General features: G+C 38.0%; 1 protein-coding gene across 11 annotated transcripts in view; it reads left to right on the forward strand.

Annotated features, from left to right (window-relative positions):
• Positions 1 to 19833, forward strand: part of RB1CC1 (RB1 inducible coiled-coil 1) — a 161899-nt gene that overhangs the window by 86280 nt on the left and 55786 nt on the right. For all 11 annotated transcript variants that reach the window (XR_006278842.1, XR_005290855.2, XM_043507869.1 and 8 more), the window contains 6 exons: positions 528 to 714; positions 810 to 891; positions 2043 to 2104; positions 3400 to 3503; positions 6048 to 6174; positions 17022 to 18922. Coding sequence is in view for 9 of the 11 variants with exons in the window: in XM_043507869.1 (XP_043363804.1) it covers positions 528 to 714; positions 810 to 891; positions 2043 to 2104; positions 3400 to 3503; positions 6048 to 6174; positions 17022 to 18922 (2463 nt within the window). In the remaining 2 variants the exon portion in view is untranslated. The remainder of the gene's footprint in view (positions 1 to 527; positions 715 to 809; positions 892 to 2042; positions 2105 to 3399; positions 3504 to 6047; positions 6175 to 17021; positions 18923 to 19833) is intronic.

Genomic DNA, 19833 nt, shown 5'->3' on the forward strand with positions numbered 1-19833 from the left:
AGAATACTTTTCAGCAGTTTGTGATGAGATAGAATAAGTTAAACTAGTTAGTAATTTGTCATTTATTTACAGTATATTAATATAAAGATTTCATGCAATGACAGCATAGTAAAATCAAAGCATAGTCTAACATTTGCGATACAAGAAGATGCTGTCTGGCACTAAATGGTGATCAGTGTAATCACATTCAGCCCTGCTCAATGGAAAATAAAGTGTCTTGCTCACTCTGCGGCTATCCTGTAAGCTTCAGAGCATTGTCAGCATGAAAAATATGAATAAAAACCATGTTTGGGAAGGATTGTTAGTGTCTTTTTCAGGAAATAGACATATTGGTCGCAATGTAAACAAATAAAGAGGTGACTGATCAACAGCTATCTTTTTAAAAGCAAAATGAGACTCTAACGAAAAAATAATCCAGGGTGTGAACTTAATTGTGATAAATGTGCATTAGTATAACATCCTTGAAACCTTGCTTTCCTTTTAAAAGTCTGATGATCTTGCAACTACTGGTATATTTTACTCTGTAGATGGTGTTGTTTTGTGATGCTTCATGCGGACCAAGATGGAGAGAAACTGCAAGCCTTGTTTCGCCTTGTAACAGAGCTGCTAGAAAGAGTCAAGATTGTAGAGGCTCTCAGTACTGTTCCTCAAATGTACTGTTTAGCTGTTGTTGAGGTTGTAAGGAGAAAAATGTTTATAAAACACTACAGGGAGGTAAGCAAATTAAATAAATAATTTCAAGGTTCTACCTTTGTGTGATCATGGAAACTGACTTAACATGCTAACTGTATATGTTTTCCCTTTTGTAGTGGGCTGGTGCTTTAATAAAAGATGGGAAACATCTATATGAAGCGGAAAAGGCAAAAAGGGAATCTTTTGGGAAATTGTTTAGTAAGTGTTTTCCTCTTCTGTAACTTAAATCACAACAACCATTTTAGTGCATTTCTGTAGTTTTCAAACAACGAACTGTATAGTTGAGCTGACTTAGTTTGGAACACCCAGATTCATGATATGTACTATAAGTGATGTTCATGTGAATAAAAATAACTTTCAATTTGATATGTACAAAATATATACAATACAAAAGATATTAAAATTGGAGTTACTTTTCTAAAGTGTTCCAACAAAGAAGTATGCCAACAAATTAGTAAACCCTGTCATATATTTTATTCAAAATATTGTTAAAAATGCTCAGTTAATTTAAAATCTTTGTTTAAAAAACTTCAGTTATTTAACACGTTTATACTTTAATGCAATAGCTACTTTAAACTGATTTATACAAACTTCTATATTAATCTTATTAAGGTAACTTTTTTGATGTTGTTGCTTAATATTCAGTGGCGGAACTTGTGGTGTGCTTTACAGAAACAACAACAAAAAATCATTTCTTGAAGAGCATTTGGGCAAACACTTGAAATAACAGGCAAAAGAAGTAGAGAAAGGCAGGGCAAAGTTAAAAACAAAAAAAATGTGATTAGTCTTATTTTTTTCTGTGAAGCAGGGCCAGCCTTACAGGTGGGCAATGTGGGCAACCACTCAGAGTGCCATGGTCAGGGGGCAGGAGCTCTGTGGTCAAGAAGCAAGGAGTGGGGCAGGCCTGGGGTGCAAGACTGTGGAAGGGAGCTCGAGACAGTGTGGTGGGGAGGCAGCAGGGCCTGGGAGTGATTTGGGGGGGAACCCAGGGAGGCAGCAGGAGCCTGGGGATGGCAGGGGAGGTGGGAGGGAGTCCAGGGAGGCAGCAGGGGAGATTGGGAGGATGAGTGGGGAGACAGCAGGAGTAATGGGGGGGATGGGTGGGGAGCCTGGGGAGACAGCGGGGGCCAGCGCTGCCAAAATATAAGTTCGAATTCTGACATGCTTTTTGGTCTGTAATCCTGCAGTCATTTGACATTATTATCTGTCGAAGAATGCAAATGTGTAGTGAGCTGCCAGAGTTAATACAACACTTACATGTACAATAGATTGTTGTATTCCATCTTTGTGGTGTGTTTGAATGTTGTGTGCATGACTGCTAAATAACCAAAGTTTGTTTCTTTGTACAGGGAAGTCTTTTTTAAGGAATCGTTTGTTTAGGGGACTTGACTCTTGGCCTCCATCCTTTTGTGTATGTATTCCATGCTGTATCTCCTACTACATTCAGAAACTTGAGGCTTTTAAATGTATTTTTATAATCATAGTTTCTGTAGGAAAATCGATATCTGAATATTCACACACTAGCGAAGGCAAAGTTACTTTGCAAGTCTAGCAGTTAATTGGCTGCCTGGATCCGAACACTCTTTTGCAAAGTTAAACAAAAAAAAATCAATTTTCAGATGTTTTAAACTAAGTAAATACTAATCTCTCAAATTAGGGAGGTTGGTTGATAGTACTTCTCAATTTTTGTTGTTGAGTGGCACATTTTAAACCAGTTTTGCCCTGAGCCATTAGTTCAGAATACCGGTACTGTCTCTTGCTATGAAGAGGATATAAAAAATTAAGGATGTAACCTGTGTAATGACACTTTGATTCAGAACTGTTCATGGATGGCAATATGATACTGGGGGAAGAGTCAACTTGCTACTTCTCTTTTTAAAGTCAAGTTAAAATTTTGTGGGATTATAAATACCAGATATTTTCAGGGAGCAAAAAAAAAAAAAAAAGATTTAAGATTTTGAAGCCAGGAGAGATCAGTATGATGATCTACTCTAACCTGCATAATACAGCCATAGAGTTTATTAGGTGAAAAAAGCAAGCAGAATATTTTTCACACATTCGCTGGATGGTGGAATGGAATATATTCACCATCCTAAATTGTCTGAAGTGGCTAGCAAATATAACATGATTGTGGGTTGGACAGGTTTCTGCTTTGATTTGATTCAACTTGTATGACTCTAACGATGACATGTCTCCATGTTTCTGATCATTATGAAATGTTGCTCATGTCATTATATTTCTGACTTTCTGTCCCATAAAATGCTTTTCCAGTATTTTGCTCCTTGGTATTTTATAATAGTACCATACGTAGTCAGATAAAGGATTCCCCCTGTTTTAATATTGTAACTCCTCAGTTAAATTAATAATCAGCTGTTTGTTTAGCAGCATGCTAATTTTCAAGCCTCTGTTCTCTCTTCTCTTCCCCCCCACATCACATTTATGATTCAAAAAACTTAGTAAGAAGGAGGAATTGCTACTCACAACATCATAGAGAGGGTTAATGAATATATGTGCAAGTAAACTTTTTTTAAAAAAACTGAGACTAGAGCTTTCTATAAGAGAATAAAAACTTTTCAGATCCTGCAGATTTTTAAAAAATCAGTTCTCTATTAATATGTTGTTCACTATTTTCCTTCTTAATCTTACCTTCGTCATCTTGACTGTACTCATCATTTCGTCACTGTGTAAATTTTCTCTTTTATACAGACCCGAAAGCCTCGCAGGTTTGACAGTGAACTTCCAGATATCTCATTAACTGACTTGCAGTTTCTGCAGTCTTTTTGTCCTTCAGAAGTGCAGCCATTACTCAGGTAAGTGGCTTAGTGAATGGAAAATGCAGAATACAAAACAAACACAAACACAAAACCTCCATTGTGAAAAAGCAAAACAAAGATAAAACATTTTAAAATTTTTTTTAGAAGCATTGTCTGGCTATGCCAGAAGATGGAGAGGAGATGCTGGATGTCATTTAAGTAGGGTGCAGCTTTATTCCTAAATGTGAGAGAGTACCTGACAGATAAAAGGGTACAGTGCAGTTCATCATTGTTTTCTGTATAATGGCATTGAAACTGTCCTGTTTAAAGAGGTTTGTATTTATATTTTTTCCTCCCCTTAATTCACATAATATTAACAGGAGTTCTATGCCTGTTGTATCATAGAAAGATTAGACCTTTTAATACATAGACAGTGTAGAAAATGTATAAAAACACTGGGCCAATAGCTTGAAATTGTAGTGGTAGTGAGCTGCTTGACAAGGTTACCTTGATCAGCTCTTCTTTTCTCTGCAATTAGCATTTGGCTTCTGTGGTTGAAAAGGACAGATCAGGCCTGTGGGGCCCCTCTCCTCTCAACTGTAACTCCCTTATGGAACAATCACGAGGATTGTTCAACATTGGATTCCATGACTCCTTTACAAATCTTTTCTGCCTGACTGATTTTGGTCAGACAGGAATAAACTGCTCCCTCCCATACAGGATAATAGGAAATGCGTTAAACATAATCATCGGATCCCCCAGTCACATTCTTCAGGGCCTGATTGTCACTTATGGCAGTCAGTCTAAGGCCACCTCCTTACCAGTAATGGAAACTGTCCACGCTTCACCCCTCCCCCGCACCCTGCCATTACCGCACGTTGGCTCAGCAGTGAAACTTGGGCTGAAGACAGAGCTGGGGGCGGAAATGTGGCTAGGGACAGAACAGAGCTGCAGCTTGGGGCAGAGCAGGGCTGGGTGGTGCTCCCTCCCTACCCCTCCATGGGGGCTGGCCCAGGCCATGCTGCACTCCTCCCCCCCTGAACATTCCTCTGTGCCCCCCACAATTTTGGGACCACTGGTCTAGGGGTTGAGTTTAGGTGGCTGGTTGAGGCTGAAATTGGCTCTACATGTTTGTATCCCAAGGCTTGTCTACACTTAAAATGCTACAATGAGTAGAGCTGCCGTGCTGCAGCTGTGCTTCTCTAGTGCTTGAATGTAGACACTACCTGTGTCAACTGGAGGGGTTCTATTGTTGGCATATGTAATCCACCTCCCTGAGAGGCAGTAGTTAGGATGACAGAAAAATTCTTTTGTCAATCTACCTCTGTCTGCCTGCAGACTGAGGTTGGCTTAAATATGTTGCTCAGGGGTGTGGATTTTTTACACCCCTGAGCGACATGGCTGTGTCAGTCTCATTTTTTAGTGTAGACCAGCCCTCAGTGGGAAGAGAGTACATCCTTAAAATTGGAAGCAGTGTTTAGATCAAGTTTGGGTGAATAAATTAATCAAAATAGTTAGGACAGTTTAAGAGCATTCACTGTTTGTGGTAGGTTAGAAATTCTTAAAAGCTTCCATGCTTTATAACAAGGCATCTGCTCACAGAATTCTCTTTAAAATATCTTTTCTAATAGTGTCCATCAATATTTTAGTCAATATTTTTCCTTTGAGATCACCATTTGTTACTGCAATAAATTACTTATATAAGAATATCAGACAACGAGGTGTTGAATTGCTAAATTAATATTACATTTATTGTGAATCTAAAATCAGTGAAAATGTTTAACATATTATATTTTGCACACACAAACCTTGATTAAGGTTTTAATAATTTTATTTTGTTTAATGCTGGTCTATTTTTTAATATAAACCGCGTCCCTTTTTGTTATATTCATAGTTCAACTTTAATTGTATTAGTATTAATGTTAGTTTTCCTGTTCATATGTAATTTAAAGGGATTGAAGTTTTGAAGGGGGGGAAGTATTGAGGCTTAGCACGAGACACTTGCATCATGATCACAACAAACTCCTCATCCTGTCTTTTTATATACATAGCATTGAGAGTTCAGCTGTTAAGAATTAATATCTTTTCCCAAAGTCTTATTGTAATATTTTTGGGAAAATGTTTATGGGTTAGCAATGTTGTTTTAAATTCTGTCAACTTTGATATACAGAAATCTTTCCAATCCGTTTCTTTTTTAAAACAGCTGAGAAATCCATTGTAATTCAATCTCCTTTAGTTATAGTGTTCATCATTTCTTAGAACTATTGTAACTCTAGGTATTACTCATAAACATCTCCTTTGGGGGGTGGGAGGGAGGCAGAACATAACCTGGAGTTAACCTAAAACTTCTTAGAAATGGTTCTTCAAATTTAAATTGTTTCTTTTGTCATTTGAAAGAACGCTATCACTGAAACTGCTTACAGTTGCTAATGTAAAGAACCTGGAATAAAGTCGTCCTAGTTTATTGCCTGCAAAATTGGGGAAATAAAGAAAATGAATAAATCAGGATTAGATTGTTTACTGTATCTATACATTTTAAATTGAATTTGTGGTATTTTAGTATAGAAAAAATTAAAATTTAAAAATACTTTGTTTTTGAAGGGTTCCCATACTTTGTGACTTTGAACCTCTTCACCAACATGTAATTGCTCTACATAACCTGGTAAAAGCAGCACAAAGTTTGGATGAAATGTCGCAGACCATTACAGACCTGCTGAATGAGCAAAAGGTATTTTGTGTTTCTTTGGTAAGGTTTTAAGAAAAAAGTAGAATATTTTCATAAATTTTTTGAGTAGGTTGCTCATTAAATAATCTTTTCTCCAAAATCCAAAGATTAATGTGGTAGGTATATATGTTTTTCACATAGGCCTAAAGAGATAGTCTCATCATGTACTATCAAAGATTTTGGGAGTCTAATGTCTTCATTGAAAACAAAATGGTAGCATTTTGAAAAAATACAGGAAGTGTAATACCCCAGAGATTATATTTGGATCATTCTGGTAACATTTCCTAACTTTTGGCCAAATTAGCAAACTGCTTTGTGCAAATGTGCATGTTTTTGCTTTTTGCCTTTTTATTTGCATATTTAGATAATTGAATTGTAAATTTAATTTAAAATGGTTTTATTTTTTGTTTTAAATATCTTTATTTTCTTTAAAAAAAGAAAAGCAGTACTTGTGGCACCTTAGAGACTAACAAATTTATTAGAGCATAAGCTTTCGTGAGCTACAGCTCACTTCATCGGATGCATCGATGCATCGATTAAGGTGCCACAAGTACTGCTTTTCTTTTTGCGAATACAGACTAACACGGCTGCTACTCTGAAACCTTTATTTTCTTTGTTATTTTTTATTGTTGCCTCTTTGGGCCTTAGATGGGTTGTTTCCATTAGAATAAATTGATTGCACAAGTCCAGTATTTCTTTGGTGCAATCCTGTTTATTCACAAAGAGTATACACAAAGTCTTGTTTCCCTTAATCACTAGAAACAAACAGCAGGTATTTCCCTGCTTAATTTCCAAGACTGCCTTTCGAGTGAGTTCAAGGAGCTCTGTCCTTCTGCTCCCTCTCAAAGCACTATCATGACTACTCTCACTTTCTGCCTCTAATGCACTCTGTTTGCCAAGGAATCCTTAGCTCCTGTGTTTGCAGCTAATTTCAGAGAAACCCTCAGACAACTTGGTTTAGCCCTGCTGAGGCTTTGCCCGGCTTTGCCCATCATCCCAATGCGATTTAAAATATTGATGACCCAAATGACTTATCCAAAATAGAAAGAAAAGAAATACTTTTAACAAATTAAAGAATATATTTAAATTTAACTCTTTGCTAATTTATATAGTATTTTTCTTTGAGGATATTTTCACATCACCAACCCAAATCAATTTTACTTCATTCAAATCTTCTTGGAGTTGCCTTTTCCTACTTGCTTTCCTTTCAGCCAGCCAGGAAGTGGCTTCTTCCAGTGGGTTCCTGAAGACAGTTCATTGTTTCTGTGGATTCTGCTGGCTGAGACAGTTACTTCTGTTCTAACGGGAATCTATGATTGTTGCAACTCTTCCAGCCTCAGCTTCCACAGCTGCATTCTCAGTTTCTCAGGGTAGTCAAGCTGAGATTCTGTCCCCCTGATAATGTCTCATATAGTCTTTATGCATGACTTTGGATTTTGTTCTGGGACCCTATTGTAAACTGTTATACACCACTTCTTTTATGTGTCTCAGTACTGCATAGTGTCCCTCCTGAGGTTCATCCATCTTAGGGCTCCTACCTTCCTTCTCCTAGGATTGTGGAACCAAACCAGGTTCCCTTTTTAAAAGTTTCACCACTTAACTATGATTTAAAGCTTTTTCATTGTATGAGAGGCTATCCTGAGATTTTCTCTAAGAGTGTGAGCTTTTTCATGGTGGCTGAATGCACGTAATATGGTTGCAATTAACTTAATCACATTCTGGTGTACACCCACCCCTCAAATCCAGGGTAACACAGTGGTCTTCCCATCTTCAGTTAGGCATGTCCAGTGTCTAAAATGCTTGGTTGAAAGTCTTTTACCAGCATACTGTCAGATATGCAGCATATTCACTCCCCATGCCAGGAATGAGAGAAAATTGACTGCAGGCTCTTCTTTTACAAAAGAGACCTTATTAGCTAAACCTTTGGAATACGATTGCTCTAAGGGATCCAATAAGAAGAATAAGAGACCAGAATCGGCACCAACTATGTCCGGTTTCGAGACAAGAGATTTGGATTCAGAGATATATGCTTGTTCCAAATCAACTGTGTCCCATGGATCAGATTCAATTTTAGCCACAGTACATTCCTCTCTGGCCCCATATCTGGACAAGCATCCTAAGGATCCGCAGAATGTGTTGAGAGCATCTGCCTCAGTTCTGAGGAAGAGAAAGGCCAAACTAAAGCATATCTCCACTGTTCCTCACTTTCAAATCACAGATCTGAAATCTAAAGACTCGAGACCTCAAGATGGATTCTAGAGTACAGATCTGAAGATGAGACCTTCGGATCCATTAAGGCAAAGCCAACAACATGCAGTGGAGGTTTCATCTCAAATTCATCCACATCTTCACTCTTCTTTGGATCCAAAGAAATTGCATTTTCTACCAGACAAAAGATTAAGGTGAGAAGTACAGAGAGAGGTCTCTGGAGTCATTACCACATTCAAACCTCGGTGGGGTCACCAGAAGAAGAACTTTTCTCCACCTTCTGGGCATGGGATCCCTACATTGTGGATCTCAGCAATGGTCCCATGATTATGCCAAAGAGACAGCCTTTTCCCAAGCAAAGTGTTCATGCTCAAGGTAATGCCAGATTCCCGGTGTATTCTTTGGGGATATGATACCGGACTGGGGAAATTGGCAGGACTGACCTATGTCTCCTTGGATATCCTGACTGTATGAGCCAGCTCCTTCCCTCTTCTCTTAGCAGACTAGAAGTCAAACTCGGGTGCCAGAGCATCATCAGTGCAATCTGTGGATCTGAGAGATTCAGACCTGTGAGGTACAGATCTAAGAGTTACAGAATTCTCCTTGCCCCCATATAGAACAGGAGGTCTTCTCAGAAGAGGATTACCAGGAAGGACCTCCACAGGTTGACTTTCAATATGATGCTTCAGAGATACACAGTAGCTCATCTCCTGATGACAATGACAGGATAGCAACAGTATCATCTTCCTCAGGATGCAATTCAATTTTATGAATTGGATTTTAAAATTGTGGATCTCACCTCCAGTTTGTGATATTCTGGGATGTACTGCCAAGGCTATAGTCTCCTTGCCTATATTGGAAGGGCTTTGACAACTGGCAAAGTCCCTTTTGGTCCAAACCTTCTTGTCAGTAGTCATCTTCATGTCAATCGTCCTTTAAAAAGACAGACAAATTATTATATCAAATTCCACAGGAGGGATTTTCTTGTTCTCATGTGCATACTCAGTCAAACTCTTTAATTACAGCAGCAACAATGAAAAAGTCTAGATAAGAAAAACCTTCCAGCACCATAGATAAATGGTAGGGTGGAATTGGATTTTCTGGGCAGAAAATCATTTTCTTCCACACCCTTAAAAATGCACATAGCTAGCTACCAAGCAATTATGGCTAGATTTCAGTTAGGGGAGAAGATGTCCAATTTTATTAAACATTTACCAGAAGAGCAGAGGAAATTAACATCAGCCCTTATTAAGAAAGGCCAAAATATTGCCAGGCATGCTCTGTTACCACCTCAAGATCAGGGACATTTGTGATAGCTCTTCAAAAACATGCTTGGTTACATTCATCTTCTCTCCCATTTGACATGAAATCTAAAATGGAGGACATACCCTTTGAAGGGGGTGGCCTTTTTCAGGGGTTCTCAACCTTTTTCTTTCTGATCCTCCCCATCCCCCAACATGCTATAAAAAGTGCACAGCTCACCAGTGCCACAATAACTAGTTTTCTGCATATAAAAGCCAGGGCCAGCATTAGCGGGTAGCTAGCAGGGGAATTGTCTGGGGCCCCATGCCACAGTTACTCAGGCTTCGACTTCAGCCCCGGGTGGCATGCGATGGGGCTTCAGCTTTCTGCCCTGGGCCCCAGAGAGTCTAATGCTGGCCCTGCTTGATGGACCCCTGAAGTCCACCAGGAGGCTTCGGAACCCTGATTGAGAATCGCTGACCTATTTAGTGCAAAAATGGATGAGATACTGGAAAAAATGAAAGATACTCGATTCATAGCAAGATGTCTAGGATTTGTCTCCTTATAGAATGAGGATATCTAGGTATCATTGGCAATATATCCCACATTTTTCATCCTTGTACTATAACCAGAGGAGGCAGCCTTACTATCAACAGCAAACATCTTTGCAGACACAGGAGAGAAAGAAATCTTAAAACATCATGTAAAGACAAAGAACTCCTTAGTCACATCTTCCTTATTAAATGTCAGGCCGTGGGTTTGACATGTTAATCGAGAGCTTCTAACCAATCTTGGAGGATCCCATCTATGGTTCTGGAGAACTTCTGTCCAAATTTTACAATGCATAGACAACTATTACCTTGGACAGATGGATTTTAGATATAGTAAAGGAACCCATATGGAACCCTTCATGCACGCTCCTCATCTCATCCCTTTTGAGGGACCCTTCCCACAAAGGGCTATTAACAAAAAAAGAACAGGCTCTTTTGAGTACTGGTGCTGTAGAACAGTGGGTCTCAAAGCTGGTCCTCCACTTGTTCAGGGAAAGCCCCTGTAGGCCGGACTGGTTTGTTTATTTGCCGCGTCCGCAGTTTTGGCCTATTGCGGCTCCCAGTGGCCACGGTTCACCGCTCCAGGCCAATGGGGGCTGCGGGAAGGGCGGCCAGCATGTCCCTTGGCCCGCGCCGCTTCCCGCAGCCCCCATTGGCGTGGAGCGGTGAACCGCAGCCACTGGGAGCCGTGGTCGTCCGAACATGCCGACACAGCAGGTAAACTAACCAGTCGGGTCCGCCGGGGGCTTTCCCTGAACAAGCGACGGACCGGCTTTGTGAACCACTGCTGTAGAATGAGTACCTCTGAACACCAGAAACAAAGAGTTCTACTCCCATTACTCCAGATACATCAGGAAATTTCAGCGGTCTCTAATCATTCCTTCCTACTCTAGATTGGTTTGCTGCTTTTGAACTGAGAAGCGTATTTCCATATCCCTATAAGGATATCTACTGGGTTCAAATAAATATCTCCTGGGTTCAAACCACAGATGTGTTATCTTTCAATCTCTCCACTACTCCCAAGGTTTTTACCTTGTGATTCTTGTTATTCATTGTGGTGGGCACAGCAGTCCATCTACACTCAGTGAATTGTAGGGTCAAAGGCAAAATTGACAAGACAAATTGTAGAAGAAAGGAAATGGAGGCTCATTTATACCCAAACTGCATAAATAACTTCAAATACTGTTCCAAATGCAGTTGATAAATGTCCTGATAGGACCTCTGTTTTATTCTTTTAACATGTTTTTAACAGCATATCATTGGCATGATGTACAAGTTTAAATAATCCTGGAAACATATACAGTATCATAGGTTATGGTATTTATTTAGGGATGCTGGTGTGCTTCAGACTTGTTTGAAGGTGTTGATCATTTTCTAAAGATCCTCAAAGCTGATTATTTCAACTTTTAAACTCTTAATTTCCTGATAATATTAAGTAATATCCATATTTTACGTACTTTTTCCTTCATTGTAAGATGCATCCTATTTTTCATGCTGCATTGAAGTATTAATGAACACTGACATTTTGTCACTCTATATTTTTATTTTGTGATTTTTTTTTTTTGATTTTTTTTTTTTTTGGAACTGCCCTCCCCCAACACTTTCTTGTTACTCTAACTTATTTTGTGCACTTATCACAAAATGATTGTCATGCCTTCTGAACTCTCTGTATAAACAAAGATAAGCCTGGTCAGTATTTGAGTGAGAGATGTCCAAAGAGAACTTAGGGTGCTTCAGGTAGTGATTTTGATCATAAAGTAACATTATTCTCTCTGAATAGGTAAATAATCACTATGACAGTATGATGTTAAAAATTACTGTACAGTAGAACCTCAAAGTTAAGAACACTTTGGGAATGGAGGTTGTTAATAACAGAAATGTTCGTAACACTGAACAAAGCCTTATAGTTCTTTCAAAAGTTTACAATTGACCATTGACTTAATACAGCTTTGAAACTTTACTATGCAAAGAAAAATGCTGCTTTTAACAATGTTTAATTAAATGAAACAAGCACAGAAACAGTTTCCTTACCCTGTCAAATCTTTTTTTAAAAATGTACTCTTCATTTTCCTTTTTTAATCTCTTCTGCTGCCTGATTGCATACTTCTGGTTCCAAATGAGGTGTGTTCACTGGTCAGTTTGTAACTCTGGTGTTCGTAACTCTGAGGTTCTTCTGTATTATGAGCGAGTCTGGCTCTCAGATGGGATGGATATATGTGATACTTTGATACCTTTTAAGTAAAGAGCCTTTTGTGTCATTTTTGTGTCCTGGTCAGCTTCAAACCACACTATTCTGTAATCTTCAAACACATTCCTTTGCAGTAAAATAAAACTTTTTTAAAAATAGCATGACTAACATAAAGCACACTACTATCCAAGCAACCTTGTAAACTTATTGTGTATTCTTTTCTCCCTCCCTCGCGCTCTCCTGCTTTTCCTCCTCTCCTGCTGTTTCCCCCAGTGCCCCTATGTTTTTGTGATCAATTCGGAAAAGGGGCCATGCATCTATTCATTATACAATGTCTTGCATGTCTGGGATGCACCATACAAATTCTGAATAATAATCATTCGCCTTTGAATTGAGCTAATATTTAACGGATGATTTCAGTCTTTCCTAAAATATGGTGTTAAGACTGCTGCATTTTTTAAATTTTGGATTTCTGAAATCCCTGGGACCTCCTAACCTTACATGTGTTTTTAAGTAATATTTAGTATGCTCATCCTGACATCAGTACTGGTTCATGTTCATCAAAATATGTTTCTGGTTTGGCCAATATTAAATATATTTAAGCATCGTTGATATATATATTTTTAAAGCATCTGTTGTGAATCCAGATGCTTGTCACTACAGCAGGGGTCCTGCACTGTTTTTTACAGGTTTTACTGAAAGAAATTACATACATTGAAATTTAACCCCAAAGGAAAAAACGTTTGATAGTAGTATCAAACATGGGACAGTCCCTTTAAGAAAAATAGCGTCTCTTCTTGGAGACTTTTCCCCCTTTTTTAATATTTAAATCACCTCATTTTTTCATAGCTAAAAAGGCCGTATTGCAGACGAACACAGGAAATGCCTACTGAGACAGACAAGTGCAGCATCCTTTTCTAGACAGTGGCTAGTTGCAAAAGAGAAGCATGAAAACTCTTTAATATACTTAATTGCATTACTCTTTCTAGTTTCCACTTGGAATTGTACCATGTTGCCTGTAGCTTTGAGGCTTGAAAACCTTTGTTTGGTGCTAGTGATATTGCTGTTATCCATATAAGTCAAGGTTGTCATATGCCCTGCCTATGTTTGACAATTAAGAGCGCTCATATCATAATAACATTCTGCAGAATGCAAGATTTCCATTAGTTTCTAGTATTTATAGTTGAAGGTAATCTTCTGAAAGTAAACCAGTGGAGGGCAGAAAATAGCAATAGAGGAATTTTAACTGCCCCGCTTCATTTTTCTATTGAACAATTCTGCAGGCAGTGGTAACTTTACTAAGGCCGTAATCCTGCAGAGATATCTGTGTAGGCATAAGTATCCACTTTCATGAAACTCTTTGCAGCAGTGAGGCCTAAAAAATTAGTTACAACGTAAGGGCAACAGTCTCTGAAAAATTTCTACTTTGTCATGGGATGCTGTACCATTAAAGATACAGTATCCAGCATGTTGGAGGAATGAGGGGTGCCAGTAAGTCAAAAATTCCAGTTAACTAAGAGGGAGGGAATTTGGGTGCAGAAGGGGGTCAGGTTGGGGTGCAGATGCAGGGTGCAGGCTCAGCGAGGGAGTTTGGGTGCAGGAGGGAGCTTGGGGCATGGAGGAAGAAGTGTGCGGGGTGCCGGATCTGAGTGCTCCTAGGCAGAGGTGCAGCTAAGCAGCTGTGTGCACTGCCCGCAGGCGCTGCCCCTGCAGCTCCCATTGGCCAAGGGGAGCTGCGGAACTAGTGCTCGGGGCGGGGCAGCATGCAGATTGCCCAGTTGGCCTTCAGCAATTACACTAAATATTGTAAATATGCCTTTAATTAAATTCATTTTGGTTTCTACATGTATATTTCCCTGGGATATACAGATTTCAGTTATACTTCTGCTCTTTTGCGAATCTGGAGGGTCTGTGTGGGTGAAATATGAGTAACTTACTCAGGTTTGTCTTTTTAATGGCTGTGCATCAACTCATTGGATTACAGCAGAATATCAAGCAGAATTCGAAGTGCTTTGCAATTCTGCACTAACTAACGAGATTCTTTGTGATGAGATTCCTATATTAACTATAAGATACACATTTTAAAGTAGGGTTTTAACCTCTGTTCCAAAATGTTGAGGTAAAAATAAAACCGTATATTAACCATAACATAAATTCAGACTCAGTACAGAGCAAAATCATCTACATTTTATTTGTCATGATGTTTATGCTTGTTTAAATGACTGTTTTAAGTTTTATTTGTGATTCTGCTTGAAAATTGTACCACTCTTTCTGTCGGTAGTATTTAGGAAATAAAAGGTGTATTCCAGAAAATTATTTTGGAATATACATAGACTGATAAGTAACATAGCCCTTTGAGTGACAGCACTGGAAAACCTCTAAATAATCAAGTAAATCATAAGTGTGAATTTAGTGTTTGACAGTGGGAGAATAAAGTACTCTAGGTATCCCCAAAAGAAAAACCCTGCACTCTGCATTGTGGCTCAGCCTTGACCTAGGGGCAGCTAACTTGGTCTCTGTTCTTTCAGTCCTTGCCTGCTTTGCTGAGACTGAAAAAAAGCTTGCTAGTTATAGCTAATTGTAATGATTTAAGTTGGGCAAAATGTATCAGATGAATTGCTTCTCTGAAAAATGCATTTTTGGTTGACCCAAACCTGTTCACAAATTAGACATGAATCTGCCAAATAGTTTTGACCAAAATAAAAAAAAACAAAAAACCTCTTTTGGCCTTGAGTGGCATAAGGAGGTGGAGGAAACCTTCCTTATAACTTTAAGCCCAGTGATTAGAACACTCACCTGGCATGTGGGAGACCTAGGTTAGACTTTCCCTTCTGCTTGATGTGGAGAAAGGATTTGAACTTGGGTCATCCATGTTACAGGAGTTGGCCCTAGCCACTGAGCTTTGGGATATTCTGATGTATCAGGCTGTTCGATTATGGATAATTTAGTCATTGGATCAGGAACTTTAACTTGGTCTCCCATATCCTAGGAGAATACCCTAACCACCAGGCTGTAGTGTCATTCTCACGCTCTCTCTCTCTGGCCCAATGACTTCATTGTCATTCACCGTAGCAGTTCATAGTCGTTCTCCACATCAGGCAGAGGGAGGAACTGAACTCTGGTCTCCCACATCACAGGTAGTGGGGCAAATAAATCACAGATTTTCTGAATTCACTGCATTTCTATTGGATTTTTTTTTTTATGGTTCAACCTGACCCAATTTCCCCCCACAATTTTTCGGAATTGCTGGTGAACCAGAAAATCAATTATTCATTCAGCTCTAGTAGTGATGGGAATTTTGTGATTCAGAAGCTGAAAACTGCACTGAGACGTGCAAATTTATTTACATTAGTATCAGAAATTGCTTTACATTACATAACCTAGATAATCCTAGCCCATGAACCCTTGGTTTATCAGAGGAAGGTTCAAGACTGGGTGGGTTATTCTACCCCACTGGGATAAGATTCACTTTCTAATTCAAAAATCTGTCCAGCACTTGAGACTTGAAATGAGGCTGCCCTTGGATTCTCTGAAGTAAATAAAAAATTTGCCAAGACCCCTTGGTTCAGTTTACTTCACAAGGGAAAGTTCCAGGAAGTTGAGTGAGCCAGCTTTGTCTGCTTAGTACTATTCTGGCAGCAGAACATGGATCTAATGGGCAGGTTAATCTGGCCCTTAGTGTTTTAATGAAGGGGTATGGCCAAGTTCTGGACCTAGCCAAGTCTGAACTTTCTCCAGTATTTATAGGAAGAGAGGTGTGGCCCAAATAGGGGAAGGTTAGTTTGAGAAAGAAAATCATCAGGTAGGCTATTTTTCATTCTTCTATGCCCTTTTCTGTACTATCTATTGAAGGCCCCTGTTGTTGCATCTTTCTGCGTCTGTGAAAAAGAGGAAAAACCTGATTTGCCTTTGATGTCTGTATTACTATGGATGAGTTTTACTGCATCAAGAACATTTTATAAATATGTTGGGAAATCTTATATTTTTGTTGAAATACTAAAAATGTACTTGATAATCAACTGTTAAAACATTTTATAAAAAAGAAGAAAGGAAGTTGTGTGCAGAGAGAAGCCTTCATTAGACATATTTTTCTCCTCATCTAGATCTTAATTTTGCATCCTATTATTCATATTATTATAGTGTAAATCGGAAGTCAACTTTTTTCATTAAGTAATACTTTCAGAAAAGCAAGTTCAGACCGTATTAGAAAACAAATCACAGTAGCAAAGATAATTAATTTTCATATCAAATATGTGATGTTTTTCTTTAATTTCCTGGCTCCTAGCATTTTTTGGCAACTGCTATCACTTTCAGATGTTTGTACAATATATAAAATTACATTACAGTCCTTAAATTACTCTACATATACTTCACAATCACACTAATTATAGTAAATTTTGGCATACATATAGTTAATGTTACACACACACACACAACGCACTTGCTAACTGAAGATTTCAAGGAAGACGCTGAAATTGTCAAAACCATTTGAGTTAACTTCAGTGTCCGTTTTTGAAAAGTTATATGTATAATGATTCTGACACTTTCTAGTGCTCGGGTTACTTTATTTGTTATGATATTGCCAAGTTTTAGCTAAATCTTAAAGTTAATATATTTATCATTCAGTTTGTAAAGCTTTGGTTTAAATTTTATACTTGCAGATCTCCAATAGTCAAGCATCACCACAATCTGCTACTACACCAAGGATGGAAAGTGCTAAAGGAACCACAATTGCTACCTCTTCTAGAACTCCTCCATCACTCAGTCTTCAGGGTCCCTTGTGTCCTCCTGTGTGTCCCCCAGCTCCATTAGATGAATTGTCTCCAGACAGCATTGATGCTCATACATTTGATTTTGAAACAATTGCTCATCCAAACTTAGAGCAAGCCCTTAAGCAAGGGTCTTTGGACTTGGATTCACTAACAGAAAGTCCAGAGTCGGACTTTATGTCAGCAGTGAATGAGTTTGTAATAGAGGAAAATCCATCATCTCCTAATATAGTAAGTGATCCACAAAGTCCAGAAATGATGGTGGAGTCCCTCTATTCTTCAGTTATCAATGCAATAGACAGTAGACGTATGCAGGACACAAATATTTGTGTAAAGGAGGATTCTCTAAATGTTCGCATGGAGAAGTGTAGAGTTGTTGCCCAGGAATCACAGTTTAATTTAAGAAACATAAAAGAAGACCTTTGTCACTTTAGAGCATTTGTACAAAAAGAACAGTGTGACTTTTCAAATTCTTTAAAATGTACATCAGTAGAAATAAGGAATATTATACAAAAAGTAAAACTTTCACTTGAGAAAACGCTTAAAGATAAACATCAAAAAGAATTGCAATCTTTGAAAAGTGAGTATGAAACTAGAATTGATACATTACTAGGAGATGTTGAAGAAAACAAAAAAAAGATTAAAAAGTTAACAGGAGACTTAATAGGTCTTGAAGAAGTTTTGCAAAATAAAGATAATGAATTTGCGATGGTGAAGAATGAAAAAGAAGCCGTTGTTTGTCTGCAGAATGAGAGAGATCAGAAATTACTTGCATTGGAAGGCCAAATGAAGAATCAGAATTGTGAAATTAAAGAACTGAGACAGTCACGTGAGATGGTATTGGAAGATTTGAAAAAGCTTCATATTGAAAATGATGAAAAAATTCAGCTTTTGCGGGCAGAGCTTCAGAGTTTGGAGCAAAGTCACCTTAAAGAATTGGAAAACAATCTACAAATCAGGCATACGCAGGAATTTGAGAAACTAATAGCGGAGCACAAGGATTGTTTAGATAAGTTAGAAAAAGAAAACCAGCAGAGATTCGAACAAATGCAGGAATCTCATGCAGCAGTTGTCCAAGATAAGGAGCAACAGATAGAGGAGTTAAAACTCAAAGTTTCTGATCTGTTTGATTTGAGGTGCAAATTAGAAGTTGAACTTGCACTGAAGGAAACGGAAACCGATGAAATGAAGATGTTGCTGGAAGAAAGCAGAACGCAGCAACAGGAGATCCTAACGTCCCTTATTGATAAGGAAACTGAAAATTTAAGAAAGGAGTTAGATAACTTAAACCATAAGATACAAGTTAATAATGATGAATATCAAGTGGGCCTAGTAGAGCTAAAAACTTTAGTGACAATTGAGAAAGATCAATGCATTTCAGAATTAGTGGACAGACATGAAGAAGAAACAAATGTACTTAAAATTGAATTAAACAAAGTAACCTCTTTATATCAAAAAGCTTTTGAAGTAGAAAAAAGTCTCAAAGAACAAATAATAGAACTACAGAGTAAGTTAGAAGTGGAAGTGAATGCCCTAGAAAAGCAAAAAGAGGAAAAATTGGCTGTGTCTCAACAGAAGGACAAATTTGAAGGTGTTATTCATAATCTTGAGAAGGAAAAAGAACTGTTAATAACTAACCAAGAACAAGAAAGAAAACTACTTGTTCAAAAGCTCAATATTGAAAAAGAGGATGCAATACGAATGACTCTTAAGGAGTTCGAATTACAGAGGAAAGCTGTTGAAAAAGAACTCTTGGAAAAAATACAACTACTTGAGATGCAAGTAAATCAGAGGTACTGTAAGAATTAAGTTGTACTTTGTTTAGTGATCTAAAAATAAGATAATTCAACAATTTTTGTGGTGTACTGCATTTACAAGGTAGTCTACAATACACCACCTTGGTTCCTAGACATTTATGATGCCGTTTAACTATTTTGACTTAGAGTTCCAAACTGTTAAGACTCATAGATGGTAACATTTTTTTGCATCAGTGGACTCTAAATTAATAAATTAACTCAAGATATTTTGTAGAGCTAAGTTACATTACTGGTCCTTAACATTCTGGAAAGAACTTCAAAATGATTAGTGGATTTAAAACCACGTTTAATACAAGCTTTTAAAAAAGTCAGTGTCTAATTAATCTTAAGGTTTGAAACATTTTTAAATGTTTTAAAAAAAATAGGATTTTTAAATTTCAACTTTGTAAACTACTGAAAAATGTCACACAGAGATCCTAAGCACAAGCAGAGTTTGGTAGATTCATTATTTTAACATCAAACCTTTTTTCCTTTCACTTGGGGTGTGCAATATTATCTTCTCGCCATCTTGTCCAAAAAAAAAAAGACATCTATTAAAAAAAAACTTGTGTAACTCAGGGCTGGTTCTATGTAAATTATACATCATCCACATTAGTTCAGGGTGCACACTCTGCAAATATCTAGTTATGGTGCTGGTCCATGGTGCACTGGAAATTTTAGAAGCGAGTATATTGTTATATGGTACATAAAAGCTGCTTTAAGAAACCATATTCCTTTTTTGGCAACCAACAACTCATTTGCAGGCAGCAGACAAACCTGCCACTTGCCAGCAACTGTTCTATGATAACTTGTGTGAAATATATCGTCTTATGCTTCTGAAAGAGAGTCTGAGTGTGGCAACCAGAAATTCATTACGTTTAGAGAGAAAGGAGATCAAATGTTTTTGT

The sequence above is a fragment of the Dermochelys coriacea genome, chromosome 2, assembly GCF_009764565.3.
Source record: "Dermochelys coriacea isolate rDerCor1 chromosome 2, rDerCor1.pri.v4, whole genome shotgun sequence".
In the NCBI taxonomy this organism is placed as follows: Eukaryota; Metazoa; Chordata; order Testudines; family Dermochelyidae; genus Dermochelys; species Dermochelys coriacea.